This window comes from Perissodus microlepis, chromosome 23 (genome assembly GCF_051167445.1).
Source record: "Perissodus microlepis isolate ML-2025 ecotype Zambia chromosome 23, ASM5116744v1, whole genome shotgun sequence".
In the NCBI taxonomy this organism is placed as follows: domain Eukaryota; kingdom Metazoa; phylum Chordata; class Actinopteri; order Cichliformes; family Cichlidae; genus Perissodus; species Perissodus microlepis.
In genome coordinates this window covers 30,422,493-30,439,873 of record NC_140482.1, presented here as the reverse complement: position 1 = coordinate 30,439,873, position 17,381 = coordinate 30,422,493, and the positions used below count along the sequence as shown (strand labels likewise).

The window sequence follows — 17,381 nt, the reverse complement described above, 5'->3', positions numbered from 1 at the left end:
TCATCTTTGCATTAACAGAGCAGCCGGGATGTTTTTACACCTGTTTTAGCACTGTGTCACATACATACCGGTAAGTAAAAGGGCTCAAATTCAGTGCTGCAGACTCCGTTTAAATCTAAACTTCACACAATGAGAAGATGGAAAGTATTTTAACTTTTCAACTTCACCTGCAACCACGGAAACCCACTTTTAGTTTTAGTTTCTGAGCTGAAGCTTCTGGAGGTTCAAGTACTGAACGCCTCAAGGTCCATGTGCGGGTCAAGCATGAGCCCCGAGTATTCACACTCTTTGGTCGGGTTTAAATGTGTAACCTGTTCTTTTTGAGTTTTCCGTGTGAATCTATTTAAATGTTTCTGTAAAGCACTTTGCATCTATGTTTCAAAAATGTTCTTTTTCTATATTTACACGCTCTGTCGAGTCCTGGTTCAAAATGGGCCTACTGGAGTTGATCTTTATTACCTACTTTAACAGAAATCTCTCCGTTGTGCTATTTCTGACAATCTGATAAAGAAAAATGCTCATTTTGTTTGCATATATGAAACGGTTAAAATCATTTTGGGGAATGCCAAAACCGTTTCTACTCAGGAAAAACCACTAGAAAATGAAATGTAGATCACGGCTCTGAAAACATGATCACTCGCACGGCCCGCTTTTCAAAATCCTCCAGTATCACAAACAATGAGCACAGAGACTCAGCCGCTTATTTCAAACAGAATCGCTGCTTTTTCATTTATCTGATCACCACAGACGCCGTGCAGAAAGAAACTGTGAAACACAAAAGAACCTTTTTTTTAGCTCCTAATTGAATTTCAAAGTTTCTTTTACTGAATAAAAACATATAAACTAGTTAAAGATTTTAAACCACTGAGCAGTAAAACCCTGGTTTTTCTGCCCCAGCTCTCACAATACTGCTGAAAAACCTGGTTTCAAACATGATATTTCTTAAAATAATATCCATAACAGGTTTTTCCTGCTGGCACCCCTGAAGAGCCTCTAACTTTTCCCCTTAAGAAAATCACCTGGACTGGAAAAAATATTCTTCAAACCCTTGTTTATAAAAAAAAAGCCCTAATTACATCTTTATGAGATATGCACAGACTTCAGTTAAGCCTGTGTCCTCACCACATCTGGACCAGCCACACTCGAGTGCACAGTCGGTTCTAAAGTCTCAATCTGAGACAGATAAAATGCCATTACACAGTAGAAAACATTATTACTGAAAGATGTTTTCACCTGGTCACAACCTGCATGTTTTTTTGTTGAACCCGGCACCATATAAAACTGCGGCGTAAAAACACAGCTCCCCATGACCAACAAAGAAAGTAACAGGGGCCCCACATCTAAACTCTGACTTCTTACCAAATCAACAGTCATTCAAGTGGACCGTGGCAAGCAACCGTTCTTTGGTCTTCACCTTTAAGTGCTGGAGGCAAACTGGTGGAGCATTAAAACAAAATAAAGGAGCGCTTTATGTCTGTCTACTTCATACACCAGTTTGCTTCGGATTAAATAAAGTGTGATGTCCTGACGAATAAAGTTTGACGCCAAGCCTCTCGCTGCTTAGAAAGAGAAAAAAAAATAACGTTGGGAGGTAAAGGCTCGAGGAAAGGGCTCAAACGCTGTGGTAATAAGCGCACCACATGTGCTAAAGTCTGCATTAAAAGCATTAATTTCAGCTCTGTTAAATGTGGGAAACAAAAGAGAAAACCCCTCATCTGCACAAACACTGAACACAGGGGCACTCACGCCGAGACACACAGTAGGTGAGGGGAAAAAAATCCAAACACAAACATGTAATTAGATCTCGAAGGAGCCTCGTGTTGATTGAGCTACTCCTCTGTAAAGTTGTTTAAACTCTAACCTGCGACTGAAAAGCACCTCGGTGCCTCTGCTCGACAACTGCATCTTCCACGCACAGCTGATCACAGCTTTATCTGGCTGTAAAATCAGCTGTTTGGGGTAGGATATAGCGTTTCTCCTGCCACGATCCCCGCTACATTCCTTCATGTTATTCTACCCTCTCCTTCCCCCTTCGTTGCCACCCCACCTCCACAACCTTTACATGGAGAAGACACGTACTGATAGATGAGACCTGGGACCTCTACAACAGAGGCAGGTGCTGCGTTAAATTGTTGCCCTGCAGCTACAGTGCAAAAAAAAAAAAAAAAGAAAGAAAGAAAAAAAAAGTAGAATAAAAAGGAATTTCACATTAAACGTAAAGCCCACACAATACAAATAAGTCCCCCGGGGCACTAAACAGTGAGCTGCATTCTAATGACTCATGAAAGAGGCACACCTCCACACGGGTGGAAGAGGAAGGGGGGCAGGTTGAGGGTGGGTTCGCCCACCGCAGCTTTTCATCAAAACAGAGGTATGACTCTGTAATAACGGCTGGGGCTTGGTGATTGGCAAGCGGCCACCGGAGCGAGCTTTTAGCCCACAGCGATGCTGCCAGATCTGCTGCTGTGCCAATCGCTGCACCACGCCCCTCTCTGGTGCACAAAGTGGAAAGTGGGTGGTGGGGGTAGAGCCGTTAATCATCAGTTCAAGAGAGCACAGGCCCCCTTGGGGGATGCGCAGTGTAACGTTACTCAGCTCCCCGAACAAAATTTTTATTTGCTATTTTTTTCCCGCCCTGGCTGGACAACGGCATTCCTGCACTGGGAGGGGAGCGTGAACATCATCGCTGAGCAGCAGAGCTGACAAGGACATGCCCCGCGCTAAACATGGATTTACAAACCTGTGTTTTAACTCAGCGTTTTCTCTGTGAGACGCAGTGAAGACCGAGGTGAAAAGATGGGTGAAACTGACACAACTGAGCTGAACTTTGTTTAACTAAAACTCAGCCCCGATCGTTTCTTTCAACTAATGATTGACAAAAAATATGGTGAGGTGTGGGATGTGAACTTTTTGGGGCTTCTAAAGTGGGGCATACCAGAAAAAGTTTGAAAACCACTGATCTACAGCAAGAGAGATGATTTAGGAATGAGTTTCCTTGTTAAAGCCTTCACACACTATCCCCCATCAGTGTAGGCTGGATGTGCAATGAAAGCGTCGCTGCTAAGGATGCCATCATTGCACAAATGTAAAGAAAAACACCAGAACCGGCTGCGTAGCTGCAAAGAAGCATGAGAAATATGGCAGATACAGCAAAAATTGAGATCCTTCCTTACTTAGTTTTACTAAGAAAAATTAAGAGTGTACATGAAAAACCCAGAAATGGGAAAAATGGGAGTAGAAACACTTTATAGTTGTCACATATAAACACTGTAAATAAAAACGGCAGCATTCACCTGTATGCATATGCTGGTATAATCATCAGAGCCAACAGCCAATCGTGTGTCGAACGTGTTTCCGGCCCTGACATCTCCTGCATTGAGGTTTTTATCTTTTTTTCTCGCTGCAGTCCTTCCCTCTCGTTTTTTTTTCCTTTTTAAAAACAGACCCAACCCCCACAGAAACTATTCAGTGCTCAGCTTTTTATCAGCACTGCTTATACGCAGCACATCTTTAAGCTCAGTTTCTAGAAACGCACAATGTCCTGGACACCCAGTATTTATTTATTTAGTATTTTAGTATTTATATCTTGGGCCTACTAAGAGTTTAACGAGGACAATAAGCTTGGTATCAGGACTTTTCATACTGAAGAATATAAACCACAAAGACGTGGATGGACCATCTTAGAGGTTCTCTTGTCTGATGTTACGTCAGTTTTTGGCATTTTCTTCCTGCCTGACTGTGTTCGTCTCTGCCCATCGGAGACCCTCGATAGAACCTTTTATTGATAACGGTTCAACCCTCATGATCCATCTTTTCTTTGCTAAATGTGACTATATCAGCCTAACCGTAGCTCTGTGGCAAACCAGCAGGTAGCAAATCATTACACCTGAACTAGCCTGACTTCACCAATCTTCTTTTTAAATCTTCTTCTCATGGATGCTGGACTTCTTACAGAGCTTTGATTAGCAGTTAGCTGATTGTGTTGATGCCTGAAAAGCGTACAGGTGAACGTAGCTGAGCAGCAGCCAAGCAGCTGCAGAGAAGCAGTACTTGCAAAGGTGGGTTTCACACGTTTCCTGATATAAAATTCCTCTATTATTTTCCTTCCACTGCAGCTGCGTCTTGTTATATGTGGTGAAACTGGAAAAATCAGACTATCTGTACTAAGATGTCGCAAGCTTGAACTCCTTCTCTGTCCAAAGAGGGATACGTCATGTGACAGTGACAGGCGCGCACGCTACTATCAACTCACTACCTGCCTCAGAGGAGCCACCCAGGTCAAGCACAGCTCAGGCTAAATCAGATAAAATCGCCAGCTTACAGACAACATCTCAGGAAAAAACAGATAAACCTTTCTTCACCGGTGTGTGGAACCACTCTGCACCACCTTCTCTTAACCTTCCCAGGGAAATTCCATTGGTAATTTGAAAGTAGGTTCTGTGTTTTACAACATATGTAATTTACACTGTGAATCCAATCAACTCAGAATGAAAGTGATAGCATACACCTCATAAATGATGAAAAATGCACAAAATAATTAGCTACCGAGATAATGGTGAGTCATTTAAGGAGAAGCATGGTTTTCCGCTTCGGGGCATGACATGAAGGCCTTGGAATTTACTGGTTAAAAAATAATAGCCCTCAAAAATAAATATTTGATTGTTTCTGTGAGTATTGAACCAAAAACCAGGCTGTAAACTGGTTATTTAGTTTACTGATTGCACTGTGCATTATTAAATAATGGGCTCAAACAATCCTGAGCACGTCACAGGTTACTTGTATTGTTCCCTTTATAAATGATTTGTTCTCAGGCAGCAGAATTTAAAGTAAATCATTTATTTTCCCACTGAAACCTCACATGTACTTACAGAAAGCGGTTCATCCGGCTCACGCATGGTTATGCAGTCCATGCTGATCTGAATGGTGTTTCCTGCCGACCCGTCGGCCGGACTGTCGCTGAAGTTCAGCTCGATGGGCTGGACTGAATGAATGGCAGATCTGAAACAGCAACAATACAGATTAATGGGTCGTTCCATGTAAAATAAACCAAATCTGAGAAACGTTTCTATACACCCCCCCCTCAGAATCTGCTGATTTTTATTTACAGGGATTTCAATGAATTTATTGACCCATCATATTATGAATATTTTTAGCTTTTGGAGTACACAGTGATTGTTTTTAACTTGTGCTACATTTTCTAGAATTCTTGAGCCTTCATAACTTACAGTCCAGGAGATATTCACATTAAATATTAAACCCATTTAAGCTCTGTTAAGAACTGATTTCAAATCAATTTTGGACCCACTCCAAGAGTCCAAATCTAAATTCTTGTTTATAGCAGTGTGTAGCTGCGTGCATCGGTGTGAATAAACTGTCTGTAACGCAGAGGAACAGAATCGATTACTGGCACGCCGGATGTTTTATCTGTTTTCTGATAAATCACTGGCGCAAACTTCAAAAAATGAATTCTGGGTAAACTTTCAAGGTTCACCATGTCGTTAGCGTGTGGGATAGTTTGGCTAGATTGTGGTGTGGGCGTGAAATTGATCAGGCTCATGTGTCTCTCTCCCTCCTCTCTCTCATCTGTCCTGTGATTTCATGCTGTGATACATGTAAAATTATTACTCTGGGAGAAAGTTAGGGTTAGCAGCAGAAGCTCTCTGACTTTTGTTCTTGCACCGGTGCCCTCTGCCTCTCTGCGAAGTCTCACTGTTTGCTCACCCAGTGAACAGAGTAGAGACAGACAGAGCTAAAAGAAGACAAGGGGGAGAGAGGAAAGTGAGACGTTTTTTTTAAACTTAAGTCGACCTATAGCTCAGGAAATATGACACAGGAATAAAACTGACACATACAAAAGGAATTCAGGATGTTAGCTATTGACTGAAATATATAAGAGCTACACTGACCTGGCTCACAGGGACAAATGAGCCACCAGAGAACAAGACTTTAAAATACAACTGTAAATTTATTCTTTTACAAGTTAACTGTATATTTATACAATTAATAACCGAGTCCTTAATAATGCTGATGTTATTATTGACAAATAAATGAATATTGAAACTAATTTGTTTCCAGATATGAACATTTTTAGAAAAAGTAAACTGCTAAAAAAAAAACGTAAATGAACAATTTTTAATCAGAGTACAGAATCAAGTCAGTTAAACTTCTATATTGATATAATATCAGTATAGAAGTTATACTGACAGAGTATTGATCTGGTCAGTTAAGTAGCAGAGGGGGTTGTTAATCCTTTTCAGCTGATTTAGTGTTAATTAAATTATTATTGTAGGGTCTACCTTACAATATAAAGCGCCTTGAGGAGACTGTTGTTGTGATTTGGTGCTGTATAAATAAAACTGAATTAAATTAAATTGAACAATAGGCACACTACAGGGGCAACCATTCCAAAATAGGAATGGTTTTACAGGTGAAGCCCACTGACATTTTTTTCCTCCACATCTTTTCTGACATTTTTTTCACTAGTTTTGCATTTGGCTAGGGTCAGTATCACTGCTGGTAGCAGGAGGCGCGACCCCACACTGGTGCAGTGTGTCTTCGGGTCCTCTTGCTGCACTACAGTGCTGAACCTCATGCGGTATAATATAGGCAGCTTTTGGGGGATGAAGGAATTGATACCATCGACCAGGCTCATCTGACCTAAATCCAGTAGAACACCTCTGGGACTTTATGTGATGATCCATCCAATGCTGTCAGGCTTCACCCGACTGTCCTGGAGCTCATTGATGACCTGGACCAGATGTGAGATTAGATTTCCCCGGACATCATCCGTCGATGCGAAGCACGCGGTGATCATAAAAACTACCGAGTACCATTCGGAGTTTTCAGCAAAATTGTGTATAGTTGCCTGCATGGAAGTGCAGCCGGAAAATGAAGTCAACATAAACTGCAGTTCCTCTAACGTCCACTCGAGGCTCCGTCGGTGAGTTAGTCCCTATGGACGCCCATGTTAAAAAGTCCAACATTACAGTAGAAACTTGCAGTCTGAGTCCATAATGAATCTGAGAGGGTGAATGTTTTCTTATAAATTATCCACCTGGGCACAGATGTGGCCACTTTGACTGAAAGAGTTAATGAACTGGACAGCTTTTGCTGCCTTTACTGACAAGAAATTACATCCTGCTTGGTGAAATTCTAGTATTTTAGTAGCCTCTTAATTAGTGCTTATTAGAGGGTATCTATGTATCTCTCCCACATTCTTACAGTTTATTTGTGCAGTTTGTTACTGTTAGCAAATAGCTTTACATCCTGTCCAAATACAATCACTTCTGATTTAAAAACAAAAAACAATGGGGGGTTATCCTAACCCAAAAACAAGTGAGTGACGTCACGGTGGCTAAGTCCACCTTTTACCCATTGGCTGAAAATAACGTTTTTGTGTCCATAGGCAAGTTTTACACAGGGGCATAAACGTGGATAAATTCAAATCTAGAAAAAAAGAGAAACTAAAGTGTGACGATAACTGCTGTGAGTGAGAAGGAAGTCAGGCAAAGAAGCTGACATGGTTTATAATTTCCACATAAAAGAAGAAAAAAAATCCCCAAAGTGAAAACTAACACACAAATATCTAAAATATGTGCATAGCTGAATATTTCACTACGGCCTTTTTTTCCTTGTTTTGTTGTTTTTGACAGTATTCACTTACTGGTCGAGCATATCAAACAGCTGGTTGAACACATCTTGGCTGAACAAGTCAGTTGTCTGTGCTGCCTGATTCTGGGACATGGTGGTGAGGAATGAGCCCTCTCTCCAGGACAGACGAGCTGAAGGGTCCCTGAGTCTGCAGAAAGACACCATCAATCAGCTGTAATCATTTTATTACACCCATTCCTGCTCACTTACAGCTGCTATTTCTGAAAAACTATTTTAAAGGGAAGCGTTTTATAGTTGCAAAGTCAGCGAACATAAAAGCTGATGTGCTGTGCTAAGATGCGGCCACCCAGCCAGTGGAGATAAAGGAGGAGGAGGAGGAGTCCTGCTGGCAGCCATTCATGAAGAGCACTTCCATTGTGAAGAAGTCAGCCTACATAATGTTGAATATTTGTACTACACATAATGGTGATTATGTACCATTCAGACAGAGGCACTTTGACCTGCTGCCTTGAAACATTACACCTGCTTCAGAGCTCTGCCCGCCATTGTTCCTGCTGAAGTGGCGCACGCTGCAGTCTGAGACAGGCGGAATTCCCCCCAACGTCTATATGATAGCACCGCTAAAACTTGTGGTATGCGTACAGCTGGGCGAGCTCGGGAGGGAGGCCGATGGGGCGGCCATAATCTGAAGCTGGCACTATTTTAGGTTTTGGAATTCCCCAACGCTGTGATGAATGATATTAATACCTGTCTTACAAACACAGGCATATCTAATGAAGCAAATAATTTCACGTATGCAGGAGGCTCATATGAGGGAGCGCTGAGAGCTGAGATGAATTTATTTTGCAAAGCTCACGAATTATTATGGGTAAGATGTCACAGATTAAGGCCTACATATTAATCATGCCCAGACACATTTAATAGAGTAAAGTTAGATGTTTCTGCAACATTAGGACCACGACAAAGCTTGGATTGATCATGAATTACAGCGGCTTACAAGGAAGCTGTATTTCAGCTCGCCTTGTATAAAAAGCTGCATGTATATCAGACCTGCACAATAATTAAACTGACACGATCTGCAGCAAAGTGAAACTCCAAAATGCTTCAGTGAATCCAAAAAAAATCGTTCATCTGACCTCTTTCACCTGAAATGTAACATAAATAATTTAATAAAGCCAGAAAAGAATTTAATAAATGTCTCAAATGAGAAGTCAGTTGATCCGCTGCAAAAATAGCACGCACCCCTTTAAACCAGTCTACTAACAAGGACGGTTCCTCACACAGCTGCGTTTTTTTGATTTTTATTTTAAACTTGTAACCAACCTAAATATATAAGTTTTTGGGAAGCCCGTAAGCCATTTGTGGCATCTGACCTTAACATAAGATTTGAAAACTAAAACTACATTTTGGGACTTTTAAAACTTTTCGCATCCTATGTCGGATAGTTTTCGGTAACGATTTGCCCTTTCAGCAGCAGAGCGCCTCCAGCACGCTGTGCCCCTCTGTACAATATTTAAGTGATGGTGTTACGAAGTAAGGAACCATATACACTACGTGAGGAAAGTCTGCCAAAATAATGTTGCCAAATGCGATGATGATGAGAAAAAAAGTACTCAAGTATGTGGCAACTTTGTGTGGCTATAAAACACATTTGGGAAGGAAAACTACAAATAGTTAATAAAACAATATAGAAAGTGTTTTTCAGGTGTTCACACAGCTATAGTTGACATCTGCATTAGCAGTCTATAACTTAATTTATTGCCTCTAATTGGACATTCTGTGCTCTTTTAAGGAAGCAGAATTATTTTGAGTCAAGCTGAAAAGTGGATCTTTGTTCAAGTTCAAAATGTATTTAGAGTTTATTCAGAGGGGTAATACTTATCATTATTATGATGAGGAAAGCAGACAGAGCTCGATCTACAAATAACAATAAATATACAACTATTCAAATCTTTATGAAAAGTCACAGGGCTCTTTAAATAGATATACACATATTGTTATTTATATGCATACACATGGGTTTATGATCCAGAGCATATATGAAAATGCTCAAGCAAATCCAGCAGCTTTTTCTTCTCTGCTTTTTTTGCTATTAATTTGTTAATTTTTAATTTCATTGTATGTACTCTTACTTTATGTAAAAAGTCACAGTGTGCATAGTTGCCATCTAGATCCTAAATTTATGTTACACTGCTAACACAGACCCCACACACACCAACTGGACACCCACTGAACAGACAAATTTAATATATTTACATGTTTTACAGCTTTTAAAAGTCTTTTTGTTTATGATTTGTGTTTAAATTGTAATGAAAATATAATTTTTTTTTAAAGATATGAATATTAAAAAGAATAAAGCATACTGTATATCTCTCTCTGACTGGCTAAATATTGTCAACTACTCACATGTGAGTGCAACCTGGCACATTTACAAAATAAGTTCACTGTAAGTCGAATGCATTTGATTTTTATATATAACAAAAACCTAAAATATGAGTTTTGCAAAACTCAAACTGACCAGTGGTTTACAGCTGTACACTCTCAAATTGGCAGCTGTTGAAAATGTTTGAGAGCAAATGTGATGTTACATTAACGTTTCGTTAATGTAAACGTAATGTAACGTTTGTGACGTTAAATGTAACGTTTCGTTAATGTAAAAAAGAAAATGAAAACTGCTACAAACTTGTACGCAATAAGCCCCACCCAAACCAACTGCAACACAGATATCCTCCTTTTACATGAATGCATGAGTAAGAATATCTAAGAGTGCACCTCGTTGACTGCCGTCAGCCTACAGGCGCTAAGATGACATTTACTGATGGCAGCGATTGTTTATCTGTTGTGTCACATCAATTTTGTGCAGGCTAAATGTTTAAAGATCGCGAGATAAAGAGCATAAAGACTTTCTAAAGATTCATCTATGGCCATAATGAAGGTACCAATAAATCCATGTTTACAATTACAGTGTAAAATCCTTTCAGTTCATCCAGACTAACAGTCTAAGGATAGAACGTGTAAAAGTATAACACTAAATACCTTCAGTACTTCCATAACAAATTTTTAAGGCATTATTTGACAATATGCTGTTAGTACTTTTGCTTAAGAACTCATTCCTGCTAAAGACTAAGCATTAAGTCACAGAAGGAATTAAACTGATGACAGACAGATGCCAAGATTTATTTATTTTTTAAATCTACGAATTAAAAAAAAAAATTAATCAACTTATTTGTGCATATTGTTGTACAGCCAACAGAAAACATGTGACATCGACATCCGAGTTATTAATATTTTTCACAGTAATTCATAATATAATATAGACTGCTTTAAAAATGCAGAATTTGCCCCAGAATAAGGTTTTAAATGCTTATTTTTTTCTACTATTTTTGCAATTGCAACATCGTCCCATACATTTAAATTCAGGATTTTATATGGTTTCTTCAGAAGCACTGAAGATTAAAGAGCAAAAAAAAAGAAAGAAAGAAAAAAGAAAATAAATAAATAAAATAATTTGTAAAGAATAATAGTAAAATAAATTGTGATATTCTTGAAATGATCCATTATGCTAGGGCTTACTGATTCATAAAAGCCATCTCTTCATCCTTATCAACATGTTGCTTTGTTATGAATACATCCAAATCACAGCAGTATCTCTTCAGAGTCGATGTCAAAATAGTGATTGATTTATTTTTATTTTTTATTTTCTACTTTGAACAGCGCCAACACGCTTTTGTAGGAAAGCATTTACAGCAGTACACAAATCAAAACCTGGTGGCTTAGTTGCCTGGCACAAGAGCACATGAGGAGTTTGAAGGAAACGTGCCAAAGAGGGAAAAAAAAAAATCACAAAGGATGACTTTAAAAAAAAAAACAAAAAAAACAGGTAAATGGCAGGTAGAGCAGGTGAGTTGTCATCTGTGTTCAAGGAGAAAGGGTTTAGGTGTGGTCATCCACGTGACCTGTGCCTCACATTAACTCCATTTCATTCTTTAATTTTCTTTTAAAATACAGAAGAACTAGTTTAACTGACATCCCATTAACTTGTCCAAAAGACTTTTGAGCTTTGCTTCTTGGTATTGTCTGATCACCAGTCAGCATCCAGAACTAAAGCTGTTTATCAGGTTCTGCGTGTACAGCCATCCAAGCCTATAAATACACTAAAACAGTTTAATGGAAGAATAAAATAGTAGATCTGCAGCCTAACCCTGCTGATGTCCTGCACTACTTTGTGCTTAAGAAAATAATTTTCATTGTTGTAATAAGGCACACATGTCCACGTTCAAATGCATACCACATAAATGCAATATTCTATCTTTTTTTATCATCATTTCAAAGCAGTTTTATTTTACTAACGGACTTTCGAGATGAGCTTTGTCCCTTTTCTGGCTGCATTTTGTCTGCGTTTGGGTGTCTGGTTACTCTGAGAGGTTTTCGGTTAGCCCGAGGCAAAGGCTGTTCAGCATCCACTTAAACACAGTGCAGCGCCTCCAGACGAGACTGGGGCAGAGGTCAGCACTAAACAGGGATGGCTATTGTCTCTTGGCAGGTTGTGCACACCGACCAATGAAAATGCAATCAAAACAAACAGCCTAGCCGATCGGGGTCCTTCTCCAGTGTCATTATTAATCACTTTTCAAAGGCCTAAGACCTTCTCCCCCTCATCCGTCAGCCGAGGCTGGAAAAGGGACACGAGTGAAAAACAATAGAAAGCCCCAGAGTTTCTCCTCCTTTTATTTTGATCATCTGGTGCAAGAGGGAAGGTAAGGCGTAGAAGGCAAAGGATACAAGACAGGTGGAGGGATTTACAGGCCAAGGAAGATACTTTTCATCCCTTTTCAAAAACAGTTACATTGTTTTCAAATTTGTGCCACAGCCAGAACTGTTAAACTCAACTACAAGGTGCTATGATGGTAAATTTAAAAGGGCAAAAAGCACACAGAACACATCCAATCTGCAAAGAATTTAAAGAAGATCTGCATTTAAATATTTTAGAATGAGAGAAGAAACACTCATGTAGGTAGTTTTGGTGCAAACTGTACCATTCATGTGCAATTATCAAAGCCTATAGAGGTACAGTAATGTGCTGAAACTGAGATATAATCATCTCTCATCTGATATATTTTGTACTAGCACATGCACTCCCGTTGAGGTTCAAAAATCTCCAGAAGAGGACCTCCAGATGTCATGTAATCTGCCTGCCTTCAGCCCTGATTGCCCTTTACACATGCATTGCTGCCATAAGTATGCTGCCCTTATAAATATATCAGGACCGAGCAGCAGCAGCTGAGGATCCAGGCAGACACAACTGTTCTCAGGCCGTTTTGGACCTCCAGACAGCGTGAACTGCAGCGCGGGTCAAACAGGAGCAGGGAGATTCCCAGCCGGCAACTCCTACATCATTCTTTTAAACTTAATGTAAGGCTCATTATGAAGGAGTATAGCTACACTTCGAATCCATGCAACACATATTGTTTAACTAATTAGGCAAAAAAAAACAAAACACATGACCTCAATAGTCTACCGTATAAGTACGTGTGAGTATAGGTCATCAATTTCAACAACCTTTAGGTACTTACCGCCGAAAGGGAAACTCAGGGTAATACTGCACAGCTGTGTAAGGTGAATTCATGTTGTCATGCCAGAGTTCACTTTGCTGAAAGCTTCAGAATGATCAGCTTGTCATAAATGGATCAATAGCTGTGCTTGAGCTATGAGAATCAATTAAAGTACAATAAAAAAAAAAAAAAATACCGTTAAAAACACAACCAGGCCTGGATTAAAGTGCCGGAGGGTACAGTGCAGAGTGCAGAAAGTTTGAGAGATGTTTTGAATTTAGGTATTTTTTCTTAGGCTACCCAAAATAGGCGGGGCTTGTGCCTTCTTTCTGACCAATCCCCTGCTCCAGCTGTACAAGATATCACTCACTCTCAGTTGCTAGGATATAGATATCAAGCAACTACATTTGACCCCAACACACAAACACCCACACACCCACACGCCAGCAAGCCACTATCCTGAAAAGCTCCCCACTTACACCCCACTCCTCCATCTGTGTCTCTGGCCTTGTTCTGATATTTCCACCCAGACTCCCGAGCGGATTTTGCGGCCCGACAGCACGTCTGTTGCGTCACGCTTCTCAGCGAATACTGAGAGGGTTTCGGGCGCGCTGAATATTTCCACAAACGCGCCCCGAATAGCAGCAACTGTTCACTGTGTGCCGATTCAGCAATTTTAAGGAAGTGAAACAAACTCTTAGGTCAAGAACTGACTGTTCTCGTGAAAAAACTAAAAATGAGAATCCCCTTTAAACCTAAACAGACACCAGATAAAAATACTTTATCATTACAGTAGCCTACATAAACTCATATTTAGGCAAACGCTGAAATCGTGCCACATCCTGGCACATACTTCCAATTCAACCACCCTCTCAGCCAAGCAGCATGGCAATGTAAACCTAGAGGTGTTGTGTGGTTTTCAGAGATGAACAGCAGATGAATCAGTATGCTAAAATAAAAGGAAGGGTCACCGCAGGAGGAATGATAATAAATAGATGTGGTGTATCCAGGGAACACAAACCTTTAAGCTGCTCTCTTGTACTTTTAATAAAGATATAGAGCCTCTCTCTGCCCGCGGTGCACCTGTGACACACGGCACTGATACAGCGGATACTGTGTGCCAACCTGGTGACAAGACACTGTGGACACACGGCCGATATTTTTAACATACTGTATTGGAAGGTTTCATATCAGCATTTTCACACTCGGCTGAGTTCGTAATGAATGAAGCACCCACTATGTTTGATTCTCAGTGTAAAGAACATCTGGACAGTCCACTCATCAAGTAAACCCGTACGCATTTGTGATGCATGTCACATTTTGGTGACGGACTGTGTGCTTTCTCAGTCATCCAGGGCATTTGAGTTGAAGGGAACTGGACTTCTGAGAGACCTGTAACTACCTTGAACCCAAGCATTCAGGACCACATTTTGTGGTTTATTGTAAAAACAAACCCAGAATTGGTCACATTACATTTCCCGCCAATAAATATCCACTCATGAATCTCCCACTCCAGTCTTTTGAAGCCTGAATGACCATCTCTTTCTAAATGTGGCAAATTCAATGGACAGCCAAGAAGTATTTTTTTTTTATTATACTGTAGGCTATGTATTGTTTTGTACTGACTAGTTTATGGAAAAGAGCCCCATCAACCCTAGAAAGGCTGAACAGGTGCACCTGTATAAATAGTTGCATGACCCAGCTCTCAGAGACCGAAAACAATCAGCCTGATTGCCATTAGCCACTCCTTTTATACTGCTGCAAGCTTGGAGTAAACCTAAAATACACATGCACTGCAGTGTAGGGTCTGTGCTGATGAATCAGTGTGGTCACAAAAAACTGGAAAGCATGAAGACATCAACGTACTCACGGAAGCAACTACAACACTCGCTTCACATCGATGAAAACAGAGCGATCGCAAGTTTAGCAGCTATAAAAACAATTAAATAATTCACTTATATTAACAATATTTCAAAACATTTCATAGCTGTCAAAATGGCCTTACTCTGTCATGGACCAGTGACTTTCCAGACACCATTTCTTGCTAATCCATCCAAACTGTGTTGATGTACTTCGGTCTGGAGCAACCAGCTAAGAGACAGTGGATGAGCAGCACTGCCATCTCCAAGTGACGGTTTTAATTCTATATATTAGGTTTACCTATCCTGACTTCTGTTGTTGTCTTTGAGGTGCAAACTGGGGTAAATACCTAAAACGACAGTGTTAACATTCGGGATATTTAGGGTATTTCCTGTGTGTAACAAAGAATTCGCACCAGCAAAGGAGGTTTTGGGCTTCCCCAACGGTAAATCACCAGGAGTGTAATTTTTAAAGTTGGGTTTAACTTACCTAAGCTTGGACACATACTTATTAATATTTTCCTTAACTGCGTTTCATATTTTGAACGAGTAAAAAAACGTAAACTTCAATTTATGGGTGTAGTTTATGAACGCTACATGAATGACACGACATAAATAAATAAACTTTCATGTGTAGCCTTAGGGCGGAGGCTCCAAATGATGCTCAAATCTAAACCTGCCACAAAAGCGGGTAAACAAGAAACACCCTAAAAACAATACAAGTTCACAAGCAGATAGCAAATAAAAGAACAATATGCACAACTCACTCACACTAAGTTACATCAGATGTGACTGAGCTGTGACTTTCAGCCACTTCTTCAAAAATAATTTTAAAAATAAAAAAAAGAAGAAGCTGAAAACAAGTTAAAAAAGAATTTTAGGTGGAAATTTAACCCCAGTGCCTCATCAGAGCCAGCAACAAACACTCCGCTTAGTTGTGGCGCTACATTGTGCACAATCTTCTACAAAAAACCACCAACGGATGTGAACACCAAATGATCAAATGTGAGGCCGTGTTGTGATATGACCGAATCATTGAGAGGATCCGCCGTTCTGCTGCATGTCTGCTGATCTGATTTCTAAAACGAGTAAAGCTAGGCTTCACTGCTCATACTTTTATAATCACATTGAGTTCTAATTTGGTTTTAAAAAGTCCACAAGCTGCCAATTTTTATGAAATTTTTAGAGACGTGAAAGTCTGAAATGAGTCACACCCAACGACCGTGCGAAAGTATGAGCAACTATTCCCCCAAGGTCACTGCTGGAAATACCAACGACCGTTGTTGGGTTGCTCTGTGAAACATGGTTCCCAGCTGAAAAATGACAACCAATCACAGCTCACATAAACACGACTATAGTAAAAACCCACTTGTAAAATCCCATGGTGATTATTAGGTTATTTAAGCAACAAGCCTCTCTAAACCTAACACACACACACTGCAGCTTTGACCACCTCCCAGCACAACAAGGACAAACTGACCTCAAGATATCATTAAATCTGATATTTACACTGACACACGAAACCCTTACATCATTAATTACTCTAAGGCCCAGGCGCTGGAAACCAGTCACCAAGCCGCTATTACTTCATTTGAGATGTATGTGTGTGTTTATGGGTTAGCAGCTACGTCAGCGACATCTCTGGTACTGTCATCAGTGGGAGAGCACATATGTCTAAAGTGGTTATTATTCTCACAGGCCTCTGGTTAGAGAGCGTTAATCCCGCTTTAATCTGCAATTGTATCTGCAGATCAAGCCAAAAATGGCAACCAGCCTGAGTGATCGGTGTGCTTAATTCATTCTGGTGTGTTCATCGTGCTGAAGGCATTATATACCCGGTTCACACAGCCTTATTAATGTCAGGAGTTTACATACAGGATGCCAACGAGCAGTTGGTGGAGCAGCTGATGAGGTAGCAGCGACGCTCACTGCACTGTGGAGTGCTGCATTATCAGTGTCAGTCACACACACCAGGCTGAGGCCAATCACTCTCACGCCGTGTGGGGGTTATGTGGGCATACTTGTGTGCGTCTGTGTGTATATTCTAGTTGGTGACTAATGCAGGGGAAATCCAGATGAGTCAAAACTACCAGTGTCCGATGCAGTGTCTGAGAAGCGCTAATTTACAGCCTATGCACTAAACTGCCCAGCAACTTGGCATTGTTCCTGTCACCTCTATAGGGAAGTCTTGTGATCGGGCAGTGTGAAGAACCGTTGAGGGAAGGGATGAAAAACGTAGTAAACAAGAAAACGAATCAAAACATTCCCAGCATAAATTCACTTCCTGGAGGGTGGAATATTTTGACACTCAGACAACCAGTCCTGTACTTCCATAACGACAAAAAAGATAAACAGCTGT

General features: G+C 40.4%; 1 protein-coding gene across 2 annotated transcripts in view; it reads right to left on the bottom strand.

The window, feature by feature from the left end:
- The window catches only part of tp63 (tumor protein p63), a 34,647-nt gene extending 21,360 nt beyond the window's left edge, over window positions 1–13,287 (bottom strand). The window contains exons 1-3 of one of the 2 annotated variants that reach the window (XM_084921045.1): window positions 13,185–13,287; window positions 7,664–7,798; window positions 4,869–4,998 (exon numbers count right to left, since the gene is read on the bottom strand). In XM_084921045.1, coding sequence (XP_084777171.1) covers window positions 4,869–4,998; window positions 7,664–7,798; window positions 13,185–13,237 — 318 coding nt within the window. In that variant the 5' untranslated portion in view covers window positions 13,238–13,287. The remainder of the gene's footprint in view (window positions 1–4,868; window positions 4,999–7,663; window positions 7,799–13,184) is intronic. The other variant, XM_084921046.1, reaches the window with a different exon arrangement.
- Window positions 13,288–17,381: the final 4,094 nt, after the last annotated feature.